Source organism: Strix uralensis, chromosome 20, assembly GCF_047716275.1.
Source record: "Strix uralensis isolate ZFMK-TIS-50842 chromosome 20, bStrUra1, whole genome shotgun sequence".
Classification (NCBI taxonomy): Eukaryota; Metazoa; Chordata; class Aves; order Strigiformes; family Strigidae; genus Strix; species Strix uralensis.
In genome coordinates, this window is record NC_133991.1 from 11,978,524 (window position 1) to 12,000,348 (window position 21,825).

At 45.1% G+C, this 21,825-nt stretch overlaps 1 protein-coding gene across 8 annotated transcripts in view; it reads right to left on the reverse strand.

The window, feature by feature from the left end:
• The window catches only part of ACACA (acetyl-CoA carboxylase alpha), a 132,714-nt gene that overhangs the window by 34,918 nt on the left and 75,971 nt on the right, over positions 1-21,825 (reverse strand). For all 8 annotated transcript variants that reach the window (XM_074890471.1, XM_074890468.1, XM_074890466.1 and 5 more), the window contains 4 exons: positions 14,427-14,696; positions 13,967-14,064; positions 12,692-12,812; positions 12,134-12,244 (listed from right to left, as the gene is read on the reverse strand). In XM_074890471.1, coding sequence (XP_074746572.1) covers positions 12,134-12,244; positions 12,692-12,812; positions 13,967-14,064; positions 14,427-14,696 — 600 coding nt within the window. The remainder of the gene's footprint in view (positions 1-12,133; positions 12,245-12,691; positions 12,813-13,966; positions 14,065-14,426; positions 14,697-21,825) is intronic.

Genomic DNA, 21,825 nt, shown 5'->3' on the forward strand with positions numbered 1-21,825 from the left:
CCCTCTGTAATACTGAGCGAGCGTAGTATTTACTTGTCAGTGTTTGTCAGCAGAGGCGACGCAGTCCCAAGCTGCATTTAAAAGTTGTACCAATGAGCGCTCGCTGCCTTCATTTGTATGACATATATGTCCACATACGTGCACCTGCACCGAGTGCAGCAGGAGGGACATGTCATATGGTCACTCGCAAGCTCTAAATCAGCCCCTGACTTAAGCACAGCCCAAATGTAGAGCAAGCTACTCCCCTCCCTGGTGCAGAAAGCGTGTGGCCAAGGGGTTAAAGACGCTGTCTTCTGGGGATACTGCTAGGCTGGGTGCTGCTCCCCTAACCTGCTTCTGCACGGTGCTCTTCTGCCTTCTCAGGAACGAGCAGAGATCCTGCCAGCTTGTTTCACACCTGCAGCTGCAAACTGAATTGGGTGCCAGAGGTTAAAAGGCACTGAAGGGCTAGCCAGCTTATAGACAATGATCATTGGGCTTGAGAAAAAAATGAATGCAATAGCTCATCCATTCAGCTCTGCTAACCACCTCATCTCTGACCTCAGAGGACTACATTTTTAAAGGCTGACAAGTAATTCAATCTCCAATTAACAATCTTAAATGGTGCAATGCATATTGCTGTATAAATGTTTCCACAAGAAAATATCCAAGGGTGAAAGAGAATACATCTGCTGGAGAAGCCCAAAACTGATGCTTCTACACCGAAGGGATTCAGGTGTTCCTCAGTAAGACACACCGTCAGCAGAGGCACGAGTGGATTTAGAAATGTTGCTAAATCAGTTAGACAGGTAATGCTAGAAACAAACTGATGGGAGAAAAGACTGCGCAGGATTAAACCCTGTATCCGATATGATCAGGATCTGTCAAAATGGTAAACTTCAAGTTTGGGCCTGCCAGGGGGGTACACTGAGTCACACAGAGTAGGGGGTTAAGAAGTGAAAGTACCATTAGCCCAAGGTTTACAGAAAGTATCTGTTTAACGACCAAACACGTGCCTGGAAGGGTTAAGTTTGCAAAGCAGGCCCTTCCTAGCAGAAAGGTTACTAGCACTCCAGGGAGCAGACAAAGATGCAGCTACCAGAGTCAGCTGCCACAGACCAGAGATCAAGAAAGGTCCAGCAAGAGGGGTGGGAAAGAACAGGTTCCAGGATTCTAAAGCTGAGCTACACAATACGCATATACCCGAATATTGGCAAGATTTGACCTCTGGTCTTGTGCTTAATCTGGTGGCAAAAACAGCCAAAAAAAGAGCAGCCGTGAACAGCAAAGCACCAGACAGTAAGCTTCTGGCACCAGAAAATCTGCTTTAAATTAAAATTCCTTCCACCCCAGGAAACCCAGAAACCATGTTTCTGTCCGCCCAGAGTTTGACATGTTACCAGTCAGAGGAAGCTGCTGTGGGTGACTGGCCCCGTACACAGATCCCAAACTCACCCTTTCTGAAGTCTCTAGTGAGGACCTCCCATTTCTGTTACTACTCCTTGCCTGCACATTAGCCCAGTGCCTTTGCATTTTGGATATCATTTCCTTTTTCCAGTTCAGCAGTAGCCAGTCTGACGTTTCCAAGTGAGGCACAGCAAGTGCTGCCTCCTCTGTGGAAGGTGTTAGCAAAGAGGCCTTTCCCCAGCAGTCTTCTGTGTTTCTTTCCAGCTTCTTTCCAGTGCTTTCTTTCCCCCACCACCCCTCCAAGCACTAGCATTAACCACAACCACTAACGCAGGACTGTCACCCGTTGTGTATTTGATGCCAATCAGCCTCCAGGTCACTAGGGACCCCGGTCGGATTTGGAGGAGCCGCTGAGTCTCCCCTTCCTTTGCTCCTTGAAGACAAACCTCTCAGGTGTGCAGAAAGCTGCGCATTTAACAGGGTACACAGGACAAAGTGCTTCCTCTGTGCCCCCATCTCAACAAAAGGATGAGGATGTCAGTGAAGTGGTCAGAAGGCAACACTAGCTCTAGAACCGCCCGTGTTAAAGCTCAGCCCGTGATTGCAAGAACACCCGCTATTTTCCAGATGATGCAACCTTTGACAGCACCTGCTTACAAAACACATGGGCGGTACTGTCAACACTTATTTCATTTGGTCCTCCAAAAGCCACTCTCCCTACCGTAATGGGAAACTGCATTTCTTTTTACTTCAGAAGATCTTTTGGAAAGCACAAAGGAGAGCCAGGATTCTAGCAGCCTTTTCAGCCTTTAAAAGACCATCCTCAACAGGTCTATAGGCAAGTCATATGCATATTAATAATTTTCTAGCACTCAAACCCGTGATGACCAGCTGCTTTCTCTGTGCTCCTTTTCAGAAACTGAGCTGCTAGTTAGTTGAGACATTCACTGCAAAGCTGGTTTGGCTGCAAACTTGATTGGCTCATATGTTTCATCAAAGATGAAAGATCTGAAAAAATGACAGCAGAGGGCTTGAATGGGAATCATTATGTAACATAAGTGCTGTTATTATTCAGAGCATATCATGTGTTTATATCAAATATAAGTGCCAGATTTTTATCCGAATAATTTCAATAATTGCAATTCCCATCCCACAATTTATATTATCTGCCAGAAACCTGAAGCAGAAAAGGCACATGCACATACTATAAATAGCCTATTTTTCATAAACAGGCAGAAATGATCAGAATAAATGTCTCATCAGAAAACACAATGTAGGAACTTAAAACCTGACTGCTATTATGTGCAGTCAAGCCTCAGCAGATCTTAAGAGTGTTCATTTCTATCCCTCAGCTCTTCCCCCACACATACCATGTCATTAGAGGGTAAAAGAGCAGCAGCGCTGCTCAGGAGCCCCAAGCCGAGGTAGGATGCCAGCCAGAGCCGTGCTCGCGAGCAGCCCCGGTCCTGAGGCTCTCGCCCGCTGGCGTGGCGGCGTGAGCGCAGACACCTCCTCTCCTCTCTGCTGGGAGACGGGCTGCACTTCTTGCATTTCTAATCTCCAAACGCGTGCAGTTCCCGCACTTTTAATTTACGAGCGTTCGGTGGGGGACCCTTCTGACTTGGGAACATATTGGCTCGGTCTAATGCTTGGAGATTATTAAAGTCAGAGCTATACTCCACTATCAAGTCTACAGATCTTTTATTTAGAAGATATGGTGCTCTAAATGCACAAAGAGCTCCCCGTCACCTTCACATTAAAGCCCCTAGTGCCTGGTAAATGGAATTATATAGCTGTCATCTCCTTTCCCCAAAGTTTTAAGAGTACAATGGGCTCATTTTTTCACACTCCATCCCAGCTTCAGAACTAAGAGACCTACTTTGTATTGATTTAAAGTCTCAGAAATAAATAAACCTGCTTCACCAATGTGATTCACAAGAAATTCATGATACACTATTGCATGATATATTTCAAGCTGTGGCTCCAGCTCTTTTTTTCCTTTGGTGAGTGATGGGGGAGGTGGGAGGTAGGGGGAGGTGGGGGGGAAGCTGACAGCCTGATGGTTATTGGAGATGGCTACTGACTGCAAATCCAGAAGCAGGTCTTGCTGGTGGAGTCTTTTTCTTGCTTTAATTTGGTGAGATCAGAGGGGGAAGGGGGAAAAAAAGCAATCGCACTTCACCTCGGAGGCAGCAGGGGAAGACGCATCCAGATGGACCCTGCAACCACAGCTGGCCTTTCTACACCACCTTCTGCCTGAAGATCCCAAAGCCCCTCACCCATACAAAGGGAGCAGGGCTCCACGGCTGAGCCGACACGGAGGAGGCATCCTCTCCGTTTGCAGATGGCAACATGAAACGTTATTGGAGGAAACGGTTTTTCCATCTTGCAGTAATTGATGAGGATTTTTGAAAATTTCCAGATTGCAACAGAAAATCAAATTTTGCAATCTTGAGATCTGCACAAATATCAGACAGGGTCAAGATGTTTGCTTCTGACTTCTGAAATATTTGTTGTAGGTATTAGAAATAAAAACTAATTATGAAAGAAAAGCCAGTTGGGGGGGGGGGGGACACCAAACAACAAAACTTTTCATTTGACCAAAAAAAATCTGAATGAGAAATTCATCAAAACTGATACTTTTTTCCTGAAGAGTTCCAGTTTCAGTGAACTGGCATTTTCAAATGAAAAATGTCTTGTCAAAAAATTCCTGCCTAGCTCTCCTTTCAGAGTGTAGGGAGACTGCATGTTTTGCTCAAGGTCACTCCATCAGTCAGTGGTAAATCAAAAGGACTCAATATACTTTGCAAACTAAAATTACAGCCCCCTATTCTACATGGTACAAACACTCATAAATCCCATCTGTCTCAGTTAGGGGTTTCCTAATCTAGACACCAGCCCTATGAACAATATTAATGATTGTCTCTCTGATATTTAAAGAGCTTGTTTTGGTCATTCCCTTGGTCACCTTCTGGAGCCCAACAGAACCCGCTGATTCAGAGACTGTCCACGGGGACAGGCTGCAGTGCAGGTACCTCTGTCACCAGGACAGTGAAACTTTGTGCACTTTGCAGGGCAGCTTTAGGCTTAATCATGAGATATGTGACAATCCTCCAACGCCATTCATGTGTCCAGCGTGGCAGATCATTTCTCCACAATTCACTGCAGAAAAGCTCCACAGGCAGGTCACCCTGATACCCCCTAGTGACACCCCAAGAGAGGGGTGGTCAGGGCCAGTTATTCTGGGACATGTTTGAAAAGTGCCTCCCTCCGTTCAGCTCCAGCGGAACATCAGGTACCGGAGTTAACGCACCAGTAATAACACACGTTGCAGGATCAGCAGGAACTGGGATACAGTCCTGGTTACATGAAATATATATCAGGTTTAGAATACAGGAGTTTCCCTGGAAGGTGCAGAAAGAGATTTAGATAGGCAGAACATGGGCCACTATGCTAAACTCCTCTTTAGTGGGAATAAATACACACACAGCCCCCACAGCACAGGCACCATCCACATAGATAAACTGATCAAGATCCATATTAAAAATGATAGAAGGAGGGAGAAAAAAAAAAAAGTCAACAAGAATCTATTAGACTTTCTTCCCTAAGCAAACATAAAGGGACTGATAATGCGATGCCTGGAACGTAAATTGTCTCTAATGGGAACAATACACAAATATCACCACTTAAAGAAAGGCAATTAAAAATAAAATGTAGAAATGGAGGGTGGTGTTTGTTTATTTGCACTTGTCTCAAGTCCAGGCATCCATCCTGCTTATATTAATTTCTCTACACAGAGTGAAGACCTTTGTGTTACCAGGACTGCCATCAACCAGACACTCCCAGCAGCTAACGCCTCTCACTGGCATTAAAAGAAATAAATTCTGCTCTCTTCCTGTTGCCAAATATTGCTAAACTGAGACTGACTCTTACAAGAACTCTCAACCCAGACTGGCTTTGCCAGGGTATGAGCAATGACAACCTACACCAAGGAGACCTCCAATAGCACCGAGGTCCTGCATCGGTTCTGAGAGAGCTGAAGAACCCAACCTCCACCCATGAAACCACCCCTGCTCTCACCACCCCACCCACTGTCACCCCCCAAGGCACAGCTGAGCAGCGCCTCCTGCCTCCCCCACTGCCGAAGCCAAGAGCAGGGTAACCTTGGGGAGCTCACGAGAGGAACCAACCCACAGTTACTGCTGTTGAAGTGTCGGTTTCTGTTTGACATTTCCTAGACCCTCTTTGATTAGCATTCTCCAACACCCTGCACCCATACGTATCTTCCTAATAGTCTTGCTGTGCCACTACAGAAAGATTCATATCATGCATTAATAATTATAATGCTTCTTTGAATGACAGGGTTGGCACTTGCTGTTCTAACTCACATGATTGCTCTCACATGATTGCTTTGATCTAATCCCAAGACTGGAGTCATCTTGAGCAGATACTGAGCTATCCCTGCCTTGAATCTCAAAAAAAAGAGCTTTCCACATTCTGCGTTTTACAGTAAAACCCCTAAACAGCATCAGTCTCACAGGGCTTCTATTTATTTTTCCAGACTGTGAAATTGAAGGGTAAATATTACTGCTTGCGATACTGAAGACCGATCACTCACACAAGACAGACTGACGGACTGTGTAAGCTTCCTACTCCTCACAGGAGCTCCTCCAGTGAGCCTCAGACCTGACCCAGCAGCCTCCCTCATGGGCACAGCACCCCCAGCAGTTCTGCCTGTTCCTCCCAAGCCCTGACCCATTGTCTCACCCCATTATTCGAGTCCCAGGACACCCAACAAGTTGCACAGCTTCCCTCGGCTGCGACCTGCAAACATCAGCTCAGAGCTCCAGCCCAGAGTGCCAGTGCCATCCCACCCAGCAGGCAGGGTATGGCCCCGTGTCACTCAGAAGACACTGAAGAGCAACCAATACCAGAGAGCCACGTTGGCTCAAGTGCCTCAAAATAAACTTGTCTCCCTGAGGAGCTTACAGCTGGGTTTGACCACCGCCTGAGTGAGCTGGCTTCAAGTTGGCTCATGTACACGCCGCTCCTCTGCCTGCCGGGAGGATGCTCCCACAGCTCAGCTGCAATCCCACCCCAGATCTACACCAATGAAACCCTAAACCTCCTCAAAACAGCCACCCCGATCGCACTTCTGGCTTTGACAGTCAGTACAATTCAAGACTGAGTTTAAAATACATGGATATTTTCTTCCGGCCTTGGGCAAGGGGGTTGTTGGGGCATTGGGTTTTAAATGCAGATTGTCAAAACGATCCTTGCAGCAATTATGGTCTGTTGTATCAACAAGTCCTCAGGGACTCACCCACAGTCACGTGATTGACACATACACTACGCTATCTTGACACAGTATGGCACCTCTTGTGTTAACGTCTTCACCATGCACAAGCAGCGTCTCCATTAACGAAAAATGTACTCGAGAAAGGTCACTGGACAATTGCTGGTACTGGGCTTAGAAGTTTCTTAGATATTTACATATTGCATTAAGAAGCCATCAAATTTCCACTAATCAGTTCATCTCCCAAACACCCCTCTTAAAGCTGTTCTTCAGAAATGTCTTCTCCCCCTAAAAAACACCAATTCACAGTGCCAGAAATAGTGCATCACTAATTCCTGAGCTCTTTCAGGTCTAGAATAGGTTATACAAGCAGACACATTGTTTAAGATTATGCTGAAGGCAAAAACTTCGGATTTCTTTCTGTGGATGGGGTTACCTACCCTGCCAGTGCACCACTGCTGGCAGGTACTTTCCATTTGATGAGCCCAAAACACATTGCAAATACAAATGAACTAAGGTTCCAAAACACACTGCAAATACAAATGAACTAAGGTTCCAAGACCAAGCTGGCAGCAGGTAGCTGCCATTATACCCACTCGGATCAAAAAAGCCAGACCACAGCCAGGCAGGCGGTTGGCTGCAGACTGGGAAATGAAGCCTGGAGTTCTGGTGTTGAACTATACTTTGAACATTTCATATTTTAGTGGTTTCTGACACTTCACCTTCACTGCCTCTTTCCCTCCATGGACATATACTCCTTCCAGGTGGCATTTGTCAAGCTCAGGCTTGGCACACATGGATGTTCTTGACAAACCAGGCCAACAGTACGGTGTCATGGGGCCCCAGGGACGAGCACACCGGAGGGTGGGTTCAGGGCCTGATGTATCATTTGGGCAGGCCAAACCTGGAGAGTTTGGGGGAAAACAAAGCTAAAGAGGAGGGAGAGGAAACAGAACAGTCTGCTGGTTAGATTCTTCCCTTCACCTCCAGAAGTGAGGACCACTTTCGATGTCCTATTGTGAAGCACAGTGTGTGGGACAGTTCATCATCACTCAGAAAATGAGCTGTTTGACATACCAGGTTGAATATCTACATAGCAAAATGATGTGTATCAAGTTAGTAGTGGTTCCTGAAAATCTCCGCTGAACCTGGCTTCCCTTAGGAAAAGCCTAGAACATGGAGCTGTAGAGAAAATGTGATTGAAAGCCACTATTTGTTTATGTTAACAAAACAGTATTAAACACAGGATTTCTTTTAAAGACAAAAGACAAGGAGGAGCAAACTAATTAAAAATAGGTCAGCAGCAGACTTGGGAACATCCTTGTGAGGACTGAAATGAAATGGAAGCTTGAACCATATAAGCAATGCATAAATGGGGAGTGCTGGGCTCTTCAGCCTTACTTTTATTAAAAAGAAAACCAATGGAAATTAACCTGTTAGGGCACGGCGGCAGCACAGCACCTCTCTCACACGAAACCACACCATGTTTAGCTTATGACAAGGAAAGGGAGTTGAGGGAGGTGGAGGAAGGTATGGGGGTGGAAAAAGGGGGAGGCAGGGAAAGTTAAAAAAAAAAAATAAAACCTCTGCCTCAGCAAAAGTTTTCATTAAAATTTTAGACAAATGATCTCTGTGTCCTTCTCCCATGCTGCCTGGGGCTCCATGCTATTTCTATGCAAATAACAACCTCGTGGTTTATATCTTATTATTTCCACCGGAGCTGCGGCGACATGACCCGAGACGTGTGTGAGGTAGACAGCGAAAGAGAGAGAGGGAGAGAAAGAGAGGGAGAGGGAGGGAGAGAGATGGAGTGGCTGCTCGCTGAAGTGTGAAAAAATATTGTCAGGAGTGAGCAGCAAGAACAAAAAAAAAATTGCAGGGATAACGTGTTTATTTCAGCCCCTCTCCCCATGTGAACCAGCATCTTTTAAAATTCATTGGGCATCAGGCGATCATGCACAATCCATCTGCTTTCACTTTATCATTTGCATTTCATGCCTCCTGGCTTTTGATGTGCTGATACTTTGATGCAGTCAGGAGACGCGCATTATCATTATTTCAATTTTCAGGGGGGTCAGCGGGCTCAGCACAGGCGCGCGCACACACTCACAGGAGAGGAATGAAATGTCATTTCCACCTCTCCACCCCCTGCTGAAATGCAATGGTGAAGACAAAAGGGGTACAGATGAAATGCAGCCCTGGTGCCCCACACGTGGAGCACTGGCCCCACCACAAAGCATCACACCTTTTCCCCGGGTCCTTCCCGTGCCTGTCCGTCTGGACTATAAACAAAGACAGCTTAATCAGGAGCAGAGGGAAACCTTGTCCAGCTCTTGCACAGTTTCTTGTCACCCCTGACAGGCAATGGGGCTGAGAGAATCCTTAAACCTGCCTGATATCAGGTGTCTTACAGTGATATGCCTCTCTACTTACAAAGCAGCAACACGGGCGCAGTGAACAGCCAGCGTGTGATTAGTCAACCTCCAGAACCAAACATTAGCTTCAGCTAAAAATGATATTGACCTTGAGCTCATCATCTACATTATAGGTTACAGTCTGGTTTTGGCAGCTGGACCTTTCCCTCTACACCTAAACCCTCAGGCTGGTTTTACATAATGATAATGAACAAGACCAGCAACAGATCTGCTGGCACGTAATGTTTGTCACAGTCCCCTGCTCCCCCTGTAAATTAAAAAGAATCCAGTATTTCACAGGAAAAAAAAAAAATTTGAAAAATATCAAACAACTTTCCAGAAAAAACCTCACTGCTCTCTGAAAGCCTAATTGTCTCCATTGCTGCAGAAACATTTTTGCACTGCACATTCTCTTCTTGCAGAGAGAAGACATTTTGAAGAAGATGTGTATGCAGACACAAGACTACGCATAAGCTTTGTACAGCATCGTCTATGAAGACAGTGTTTAAAAATCACCAATGGAAAAAATTGTCCCAAATCTCTGACACCTAATTGAGAAAAGCTAAAGAAATATTTGCATGCAACTGTGTTAGAAAGCATTCCGTTCCAAGTGTCATGCAAGGTAGCAGTTCCATTTATTTGTTGTTGTTTCAGTCATGGTCTTTCCTCCAGACCCTGCCAGCTGGATGGGTGACCTTCTAACTCTCACAAAGCAAAGCACTGACGTTGCTGCACAGGGCTCTTCTCACCATCTTCTCTAAGGGCACAAGAAGCAGCAAGGCTCACTCACTCCACAGAGACACACTACAACAGGTTTCCACCATGAGACCCTTCTGGGGTCTTACTCACGCGGACGAACAAGAACACATCATATATCCCACCCAAACAGCCTCTGCATTCCTACAAGGGAAGACTTTGCTTAACTGGCCCCTGGCTGGCAGAGACCTGAGTTCTAGCCAAAAGAAAATTCAGACTGTCCATCCAAATTCAAGGGACAAGTGTTGAACATACAAGAACAGGGAGACAGAGGGTAAGTCTGAAGTAGATGCTGCCTCCATGGCAGGATGAGGCAAATGCATTCGCATTCACCATTCACTTCACACCCTCCTTAGGATCTCAACTGGGCTGAGCTCGGTTGTTTCAGGTTAGCACTGGATGTCACTTCACTACTTCAGACATACTTCTAGGACACAATTATAGCTGGATGCATTCAAGAAGCTCTGACCAGAACTGCAGGGACTAGCAAATAAAGAACCTATGAACCAGCAAGGGACATCACACAACATCCAGGAGTGAGTGGGGACTCCCAGTCTCCCACTATTCAAGGACAGGTAAACTTATTGTTGGGTCTGGGCTTAGCTGCTTGACTGGGAAAGCTGGATATGATGCAATAGGTTCCTCCTTTGCCTGACCTTTAGACAGGTAAGAGGCTCAGTGCCTACATAAAAATATACACCTTTCCAACAGAGCAGGGGGGAGAGAAAAGGACATGTGGGATTATTCAACCCACTGAAATTCTTGGGACGAGATAAATCACTCCCAGAAAGCATCTCCTTCTGTTGATGCCTGCTGACAGATGTCAGGTGCTTAATTTAGACCCAATCCTTAATTTTTAAGTGCCTAAAATTTAGTGAGATTAATCTAGTCCTGTAAAAACAAACATTCACTCCACGGGTAGAGAGTGGAGTTAAACCTGGAAAGAAGAGAGCAGAAGATGAGGACTAAACAGACTGGCCCTGCCATCTGGGGAACTCTGCAGGGCCCCGATCCCCAACAATTGACAGCTGGAACCAGGCAACTTACTCCACTTCAGCAAGCACTAAACTGACTCAATTTCTTTTTAAAGGATGGATCTTCAAATGCCTCTTTTCCTTCCATTGATGCAGGTGTGTGTGATGTGTGTAAGAGATCTAACTGAGGGTGCTGCATCCTAGAGTTGATAGGATCAATGCCTCATTTTCTGCAGAGCCCCCTTTATTCAGGGGAATAATTCAACGAGAGCCTATTTTCCTTTTATCTCCCATTGTCAGGCAGGCACTCCTTGAAACGCAGCTTGCGATGAAGCACAACCACCCCAGGTGCTGGAGAGTGCCTGAGAACAAAGCTGCACAATGGGGAAGGGCACTCGCGCCCGCACAATCCTAACTCCCACGTAAACAAAGCCCTCAGTGAGAGGGACAAGAGCAGAGTCGGCTGTGAGCCGTGTCTGCTACAGACAAGGAGCTGGAGGCTGCGATATTAATAGGCTTGGGGCAGCAAGGGAGAAAAACTGCCTCTGGTGGGGAAAAAAACAGAAGAGCCACTTTAGTAGCGAAAGCTGTAAGTTTTCTTACGGCTGAGTTATTCCTCCCTGCCCCCACAGCTGAGATTTCCAGCAGGTCTGACCCCTTGAAAATCACCATCCACACACGCTTCCTCAGGCTTCAGTGCTCCCCCAGTATTAACACAACGCTGTGGATGGCTGAAAGTTCAGGGTGATTCTGGCCCACGTCTTTTGAAACACGGTCTTCCAGACACTGGAAACAGCCCCGTTTCTTCTACCACAGTACACAATGGGTGGGAGAAGATGCTGCCCAGTCAGTGGGCTTGTCCACTTCTGTCATTTAGTCATTGCACACACCTACGTTAAAAGCTGCTTCTCCTTCTTCCCCTTCACCTGGTTTATGCTCAAGCCCTTAAATCTGCAGTTCTGCCTAGGTCCCCTGCCAATCTCCAACCAGGATGCCCGGAATAGTGCCTCTGGCTGTCAATACAATGTTCCTGTCAAGTGAAACAGGAGCATGAAAGGACTGCTTTCTGACCAGAGAGAAAAGAAGAAAGAAAAAAAGAAAAAAGACTGCAAAGGCATGAAAGTTTCACAGCTGCTGCCCTGTGTCAGTTCTCCTCCTTGATCGGTGGGAGCCCGAGAAGGGAGAAAGCAAAAGGGACCAAGCGTGATGACAGGTACCGTGGTGGCAGCTCCTGGAGTCTCCAGCAGAACTCACCGTAACACCAACTCAATTCACATAGCTCTGAAGGCTGAAACACAAAGACTTACTTTGTTGAGAGCTCCACAGCCAGTCAGGATTATATGAGAGTTCTCAACCTGGATAGTCCTCTGACCTAGCCGAACAAGGTAAGCCCCAATTCCAATTGCCCGACACGTAACCTTAAAAAAAAGAAAAAGAAAAAAAAGAAATCACATTGATTTCTGTCTTACCACACAGCCAAAACCTATCCATTCAAACATCTAGATAAAACTAGGCATGTTTGTATTACACGACTATAAAATCTACTCTCACTGCAAAACTCCAGAACCTATTTTTTTGTAAAACACAGTATCTGAACATATGTGTATTTTATTTAAAAAAAGAGAAGCAGTAACTTACAGACTGAGCAAACATGTAGCCAAATGACTGGTTTCTAAAAGTAGTTTAAATTTAGTCTGAAAGGGTCCCAGCCCCACAATGGTGCCAGTAGCATTGCTCAAAGCCTACAGGAGCCAATTTACATCAACCAGAAGTCTGATCCCAGATGTATCTTCTGGGTATCACTGCAGGATTTTTAGCTGAAACAGACAATACAGTTTGAAGAATAGAAAGCAGTGGGGGATTACCAAGTTGATGGTGATAATACTCTCATAGGCTAAAGATGATTCTCCAGCAATCATGCCAGATCCTCTGAGGTTCTCTATTCCAAGTCCGTCTTCCTTTCCGATAATATCTGTTATCTTATACCTGAGGGAGACACATACAGCCTTTGAGTCACAAGGTCCAGTGATTTGCTGAATCAGTCTGCTACAAAGAAAATGAAAAGTGACTAAATATCATTAAGGTTCCAAAGAGTAATGTGCATAAAACCTGGCCAGGATCTGTACGTGGGCTCATTCTGCAGCCTTGCTGAACACCATGGAATAGGCCTACATATAAGCGGCCACAGCAGCACTGCAAAGAGGAGAAGCCAAGGGAGAGGAACACCCGTGAAAAGTGTTCTTCTGTCATTCCCACAGGACATGAGGAGCAGGCTGATTATAGAAAAAAGGGCAAGAAAGGAAGAGAATGCAGCCAAAAGGAAAAAGAAATAGAACAAGAGATTATAATGAGGCTCTTACCTTTATTTTCTTTCTTCATGACTTCCTTCCCCAGCACGGTCCCTTCTTACTCAGCGCTCTCAGACTGGATTCTATCTTTTCCACTAGGCCCTTGCTAAGCAAAATACTTGAGCACGTGCTTAAGTGCTTCACTGAAGAGAGCCTCTAGCTTCCCCACCATGCAGGCAGGCATCCCTGCACCCAGCACCACCCTTCTGTTCCTGCAGAGCTTGCCAGTCTGCAAAGTAGGCTTTTTTTCCCTTCCTAAGCACACCCTCCTCCCTCTAGCTGGGAGCACCACTAGCTGCAGTCTGAAACAGCTTCTTTGCACCTCATTTTCAGATGTGCTGCCTTTGGGGTGTAGCTGGGAAGATGCAGACACCATGTGTGTGGAAAACCATAGGCTATAAGACAGTTTAGTGCAACTACTGCAGTCCAACCCTTCAAAATGAATGGATGACTCAGCCTTCACTCAGGAATTCTTCTATCCTTTCCACAGAATCTAGCGGAAAAGTAATTTTCCAAATTTAGGCTGCAAGTCTTGGGGCAAGAATCATTGTTCTGGTCACCTGGTGTTTACCATGACTTGGGCCCCCAGGCACTGCCTCAAACAAGGCACAGCTTGGTACAGCTTTTAACTCTCTTGTTCCATGCTCTGACCACACGCAGCTATGCCCTGCTACATTCCTGGGTGTAAAGATCCTGAAGAATGTCCTAGCTGAAGACAAGGACGTGCCATGCATCACCCTGCATACCCAAGGATGAATAGAAAGCTTTTCATTCTGACCTGTCTGTGCTTACCTGGACTCTCCGTTGTCCTCCACATGTTCACAGTGAACTGAGTTCAGGGCACTGACTTTCTTATAGTCTTGAGGAGTCAGGTACAAGTATTTGTATCCCTGCAGGGAAAAACAGTTCATTCATCTCATCCCCACCTGTAGTTCCCTCCCAAACCCCAATAACTCCTTCTAAAAAGGCAGTTTCAAGGGAGTAGAATTTAATTCCAGATAGCGATAAGAACATCCTCTCTTAACATCGGAGCTCCAGCTGAGGTTGGTGACAGCTAGGGATGTTTTCAACATTTAGCACTAACTCATTCTGGATGCCAGTCCTGCTGCCCGAGAGATCCAACGCCAAGGAGAACTTTGGACCTAGCAGTCTGGCAAATATTTACCCTCACCTCTATTAGAAGAGTCAGTGTAAAAATATGATTCTTGTGTGAGCTGTTGCCATTTCACCTCTGATTCCAGTGCCTCCTTACCTTGTATGGGTCATCCGGGTCTTCCCAAGCTACATGGAACATGTGCCGAATCTCCTCAGCCAAACCAATCCTGGCTCCACTGTTGGCAGCCACATAGATACGGGGGATGCCATGTGTTCGAGCAAGCTCTGAAGCCCTCAGGAAGAGCACATCCTCTTGAGGCCCAAAAGAACCGATTCGGTATGTAATGTCATTGCCAATGACAATGATATCCCGGCCCTCTGGGTACTCGGGGGTCTTCAGAGTCATCTTCCAGGCCACCATCCCAATCTGCAATCAGAGAGCAGAGAACAACAAAACCTAAATGTTTATCTTCAAGATGTGAAAGAGGGGAATCACGCAGGGGCCATTGCTCTTATGTGTGTTGCACTTCGTGTATTTTCTTTGGGAGCTCTGATAGCAGCAGCCCTGAACGTGCAGCCAGCGCAGAGACAGCTGGCGGGACTCAATCCTTTCCCCACTCACTGGAGCACATCCTCCATTGCTCTCTTCCCACCCAAGGCACCAATACTGGCCCTTGCTCTCCCCGTTCAGGGATTTGTCACAGGTCCAAACCACAGTCTGCAAATGCCCCTTTCACAGGGTGCTGCGTTTATTCTGTGTGCCAGAGCTCAGAGGGTGAGGATGGACGTGCTGCTGTACAGGATGCCTGACCATCTGCTTAGGCCACCCAGATATCACCCCAGAACCTTGTCACCCTGGTTCTCTCTCATCTAGCCCTCATTTTAATAATCCTTTTATTTCATAACTACCTCCTCTTCTTTTTTTTTTTCTGTCCTTCCTTTCTATTCTTGGGCTCTTCCCTTTTTCCTTCCCAAATACTGCAGCAGTTTCTTTCCAAACCTGCCTGGGTAAGTAATGCTTTTCGCTGCATATTTTTCTTTTTAAAATCACCGGATGATCTCTTCTGGCCCATCTTATGGAGATCAGCAACATCTGTACCCTGCATCTCCCATCCCTCAGCTGCTGCATATCGCTGCACTGGGGAGCTGGCCATCCTGGAATGCCATTAACAGATGGAAATAGCAGCGTCCCTTGAAAGCCACATGCATCACCCAGTCTCCGCTTGCCCAAGGATCATAAGCTCCGAGTACACATTCCTCAAGCCAATTGCACATCCTCTGCAATCAGGAGGGTTGAAACTCTCATTGTGAAGACTCTGAATTCTGAACATGATGAACTAAAGCGGGAGGGGGAGAGGGGAGAAGCCGCAGATAGATATGTGCCATTTAATCCAAATCAAAATGGCACAACACACAGTTGAGATCCAATCAGCATCTGCAATAAGATACGCCATAATAGGCTCATTAAAAAAAATAAAAAGGCAGAGGAATTAATCAAAGGGTCATTGGAAGTAAAGCAGGCAGCAATCCAAAAATATTAGAACCAGCTACTGGCAGATCCTTCCCTTACACCTCCCCTTTTGAGAGCTGAGATTGCAAGTTAACAGAGTGATGGTGTTTCAGTTCACCTTCTCCTTGGTCGCAGTTTCATCCACTGCTATTTTGACTGATATGTCATAAGGGATTAATTTGTTTGTCTCTGAATATTTGCAGATTTACAGTTACATCTTAGCATCCAACTGCAGTGTTTGCAAGAGAGAGATACTGCAGCAAAGACAGGAGAATAAATCCCTAGAAGTCAGTGGGATGCTTTGCTAAAATACCAGTATTATTGCAAAATTAAAAGGAAAAGTTGTAATGCTGTAAAACAAGTGGATGCAGCTGTTGGTCGGGCACACAGACCAAAAGTGTGTGCAAAGAGACCAGGGGTCACACAAACCAGCAGTCCAGAGTCTGGAAGAGCAGCCTAATTCATCCCAAACAAACCTATACAGCCAGAGGGGTTCCTTGGACTTAGAACAAAGGTGAAAACAGAAGAAGAAACGTAAGCTTTGTCCTTCTGACCTGACCGTTGCAGGAGAAGAGATGCCAGGGGCTGGCTATTATGTCACTGTTCTCACTCTCAACTGTGGGCAAGCTTGCAACTAGAAACAGCAGGTTAAAAAAGTCTGCAAACCCAAAGTTAAAGGCTCCAAGATTAGCTTCTAAGAAATAAGGGATGCCCATCACCTACTGCAGCTCAGTTCTTTACCAGATTTTACAGGGTGTTTGTTTCCTGCCATAACTAAAACCCCTAAGTGGGAACTTACCAACTCCTTCTGATACCACCTCAGAAACCAGCTTTAGTTATTGACAGAAACCCACAGGGAAGATGCAGTAATATTCTCTTTAAAACTGTACTGTAAACTTGTTTCAAAATAGCACAGAAGTAACAGTAATTTACAGGTTTTTGCCTAAGTGGTCATTTCCTTAGAGCTACCCTGATCCCACCAGCCAGGACCACACCAGGAAGCTTCAAGCACCATCAGATGAACAGAAGCCACACCAGCAACAGGACAAATGCTCAGGCTGTGTACACGCTAAATGCTTGTCACCGCAGTAAACTGCAAGATAGAAACACGAAACAACACTGCCAGAAACCTACACAATAACTGCAACATACTGAAAGTAAAATCCCAGCACCCTCAGCTCTCATGTGAGGCAGCTGAATTAACACCTGCTCCAGGGCTTAGGGACTAGTGACCAAGCTCAGTTAGTATCCAGGACTGGTTCCACAGACTCTCTCGCCTATCAAGATGTAAGAGATTTTCCCTCACTTTTGTCAGCTTGATGAGTTTTTACAGTACAGAAAACAGGCAAATTAAAATAATTTCCTATTTACAAAATTCAGATTGTAACAGGAATCTTGGAATAGTTCCCTAACCCGAGATTATGTATCCTCTAAGTAAATAAAATCCTTTTTGTTAATGCTCACTAGTAGAATAGGGAAAACTATCTAGCCAGGGCACAGCAAACACAAACTCTTGAAAATAGTTTATAGCTGATAAATATCAAGCAACCATATGCAGTTTAAGAAAAGAAAAATTGAAGTGCACCACTTTATTAACTTGTGTCTTTTTGCCTCCCCAATACAGAGTGTATTTTGTGCCATTTATCCAGTAATAAAAATCACAGGGCACAACTAAGGATTTTTTTTGCTATGAACAATGTAGATTCTCTTTAAATTTATGGGCAGTGGAGTATAGCTTTCTATTTCAGAAAAAAAAAAAGATGAGATTTTTAAGTTAACGGCAGCATGCCAAAAAAATGGAGAGTTCACAGGTTAATTAGACAGGCTGAGCTAATCACCTAAGAGCACTGTCAGAACAATAATGGGTGATGGTAAGCGGCAGTGGCTTCAAAACGGGCTCTTTTCAAGAGCCAGCACAGTTTGGAAGTGCTGCTCCCGCCACAGCTCTATTCCCAGCACACCCAGGAATGAAGGAGAGAGGCAGGAAAAAATAAAAGCAGGCACCGTCTTATTTAACTGTTTTTATGTTGGCAAAATGATTTGTGCCACGGTATTTCCATAAGAAGTGGAACCATTATTCTCCTGTAGGAACACATTTGGTTTGAAAAGTATCACTGGACAGAACGTGAAAATCAAACCAGATGAATTATTCACAACCCCCGATCAGAAGTGATCATTATTTCTGATGTTCCAAACTGTGATTAGGATTCAGTGCTCAGATGTCATTTGCTCCCTGAATAGCACCAGCAATGCAGAATTGCATGACACACATATATTACACACAAGTTTTATATATATAATTTTATACACACCTTCTCCCACTAGATCTCTGGCTTAATGTAACCATTAACAGATAGTAAAAACACAGTATTAACTAACGTTCGTTTTCATGGTGCTCATAAATGCCATTAGTTTGACACACAGTGTCAACACTAATCATGGCCTAAAATTAACACCAAAATTGACTTCAACATTAATTGCGCTATCGATGTGAACAGTAATACACACACTGATGCAGTTACAAATTGACTGCTAGTGGCAGCTGGAGCTGTTGACAACAGGCACCGAGGGGAATGGGGAAGAAACCGATCCCGGTCTCCCTCCTGAAAGCACAACAGCCTCGGATGAAGGGAAGCCAACGCAAATGGTGGCCGGTGTTCGGGCAGAGCGAGCTTGTAAATCTCTTTCTAGCAGGATTGGTAATTCCTGGAAAACAAAATCTGATGTAAACACGAACAGCTTATTATTTGCCAGCGTCTACACTTGAGCCATGCCAACTGTGTTCATTTACTTCTGTCACAACCAGGATGATGCCTGAGCCTAGGTACTTTATGCCATGCTTCATTTTATTTATTCACATCCAAATTTGGAAATCTGAATGTGGGTCTCGAAATCTCTAAGTAGGACAACAGAACTTAGAGAACCCTGACAACAACTTTGTCTTGTTCCCATCTGTTGCGTCTGTATCGTATGTAAGTTTTATCTGTAAAAAATATATGTAAAACATGAATACATTTGTATGTCAGTATTTATTACATACAAAAGTTATAATAAGAAAGGAAATGCAACAGTTGCAGCAGTCTAGCACATGAGCAGTGGAAATGTTGAAGCTGAACATTAATGAAAGCCCATTTCTCCCCTGCTGTGCACACGTGTTCGGACGATGTTAAATCAAGGAACGTGTGCTTTATTTCCCCTTCAAATCTCTGTCTACTCTGGAGGTAAACCAGTGTCCACTGACCCCAGGATGCTGGATCACTCTGCTGCATGGCCATGGACAAGGTGTGTGTTAGAAAGGGAACAAAGACAGTCCCAGAAATTCTACTTGCTGCAGACATAGCAATTCTGGCATTTCATCATTCAAATCTGATGCCCAGAGAGACTCTCTGCACTTATACTGTGACGGAAAGCTGTAAAATTTTTATCTTCAGCATGAACCAACTCCCAGAAAAAGGGCATGGTGCGCGTGGTTTGCTAGAGGCATTCAGACTTAATGCCTTGACAAGGGTGGAGTGCCAAAACCCAGGATTCCTTCATTCTCTTCTTGGCTCTGAAAAAGGTGTCATTTAGCGATCAGAGCAGCGGTGGCGGGCGGCACAGCCAAGCACACGTTGGCACGGTTCTTCTGAACAGCACGCGGCCAAGTGGATGAGAGATGGGAAGAAACAGTTCCAGGATGAGATGTGACAAAGGCTCGCTCAGTAAAAGGCATCATGCAGTACCGTGGGCCCAAGGAGACGTGAATTCGTACTGTCTTGGTTCCCTGCACTAGACCAAAGGGCACTCGGATGGCAAGTCAGGCAGCAAACCAGCAAAAGGCTGGCTGATGTTCGGGGAAAGCAGATGGACACACAGAGCACCAAAAGGAAAGCTCAAAAAAACCCCGTTAAAGACAATGTGGAAGTAGTTTTTACTGCACACACATCTGTGTTGCAAGGTATGAAGCTTGCATGGTGTCTCCTGGGGGTAGCAAAAGGCATAATGCTGAACCCAAACCAAATTCTCTTATCAAATTCAAGTTCCTGCTGCAAGCCCATGAAATCAACTGTGAGCAACACTGCCAGCTTTTTCCCCAAAACAAAAGCATTTTTGATGAAGCTTTCCAAACTAAACAATAAATAACTTCTCCCCAGACACAGCATAAGGCTTGGAAACTTCAGCTGAAACAGTTTGCATCTGGTGAAGTTACAGATGGATAAAGATATATGACAGAGAGCAACAGAAAACCTTTATGAGGAGCTTTCTGGTAGGCAAGAACTTTCTTGTCTACAGTACCCATATTATCCATATACACTCAAACATATATATCAAAATACAGAATAAAACTCTCTGCACCACCACTTACATCTCTGATCAAGTAATGTTTGTATTTGAGAGTTTTAAAACCCTTGAAGAAATTTGGAGCTCTAGTTGCTCTTTGACTAAGACATGACTTGGGCAGTCACTGCTCTGAGCGTCTTCTGAAAGCCCCACCTGTGACGGGTGGGGTTATTTCCTGGCCAAGAACAATTTTTGGAAGGTGTTAAGAAATATCACAAACATTTAAATGTAAACATCTGATAAAAGTCAGAATCACAAGAAAGGTAACAACATTAGAAATCTGTATTTGTCTGTTGAATTTCATAACACTATTAGTCATATCTGATTCTATAAAATTTTAAAAAATAAGCATTTACTTACACCCTTCCAAAATTCATATTTTAAATAATTATGATCAATTCTAACTCAAAGGTCTATGTTAGAGGTTCATAACCTCTGGTTCTGTAAGGAAAGCCTTTTCAAATCTTGAACTTCTAGTACTGCTAGAGCATACACGTACCTTTTTTCAAAAATCAGGCCATGGGAGATATAATACTGTGAGAAATAGCACACTGAAGATACTGATCTGCATGAATATTAACCCTTCAAACAATTTGATGTACTACAGAGCACTCCTGCTTAACTGTACAACCACTGCTCAGCTAAGGAGATGCTCCATATGCAGCGTGACGTGCATCCATCCCAACACCAGCAGAGTTCAGAAGACCCCCCCCACACCAGTCCCATCCTCCCATGCACGCACCTGCTACTCTTAAAGTTACATTAAATGATCAATGCATTGAAGTGAGAAAAAAAAAAAAATCAGCTTTCAGTGATGCTGGGGGACCCTCTTTTAATTTATACTGTATTCCACTTGGCACAAGACATTCCCCCTTCTACTAAAAATAACACTCTAGTTCATGTCAAAAACCTGCTCTGTCCTGATCCCTACCCCCACGTCTCATTGTGACCTCCGAGCATCTCACTGATAGGGGCTAAAATTATCCTGCCAAAGGAGGATCACCTTCTGAAATTGCAGCACGAGTATTTCAGATGAGAAGACACCACTTGCTGTGCGGCACAAACAGATGTCCAGCTTCCCTGTTATTTAAACCCATTCCTACTGCCAGAAGAGCCTTCAGGTCAGGATTGTTCCCAAAACTCATCAAGAAGAAGGGTTGGGAAACCCAAAGAAAAACAACTATTTTTGCAGTAATCTCTGGGAAAATAGTGGTGGGGCTGGGGCAGGGGGGAGAGGCTGCAGGGGTGTTTTCCTTCACCTTCATGTTAACTCAGTGACTTTGCCATCGCCCATTCCCTGCTTTTGCTCAAGTACTTACCACCCGCCGTAAGTAGCCCAGCGGATGTTTTAATACCCTGTGCCTGTCATAAAATGCAGGAACATGGGGTGACAAAGCAGAACATGCAGTTCAACTATTAAGCTTTGCTTGTATAAAATTCATTAGCTACACCTTTCAGCTCCAGGCAATCCAGGGAGCTGCGGAAGCAGAGTTTCTGCAGCCCTCTGCCCACTGCCGTCCTGAATTTCACCTGGCCAAACCTTCCCACATTCTCAAGAAAGGGTGCCTGCCAACTAACAGCTCCGATTACGGATTATTTCTGATCCTCATGCTACTGAGAAGGAAAAACTGTGACATCTAGTGCCGATAGGGAAAATGACACATTTTATGTGGCCACTGCATGAGATGACGGGTAACATGGGGTGTTGCTGCAGGCACTCCTTACA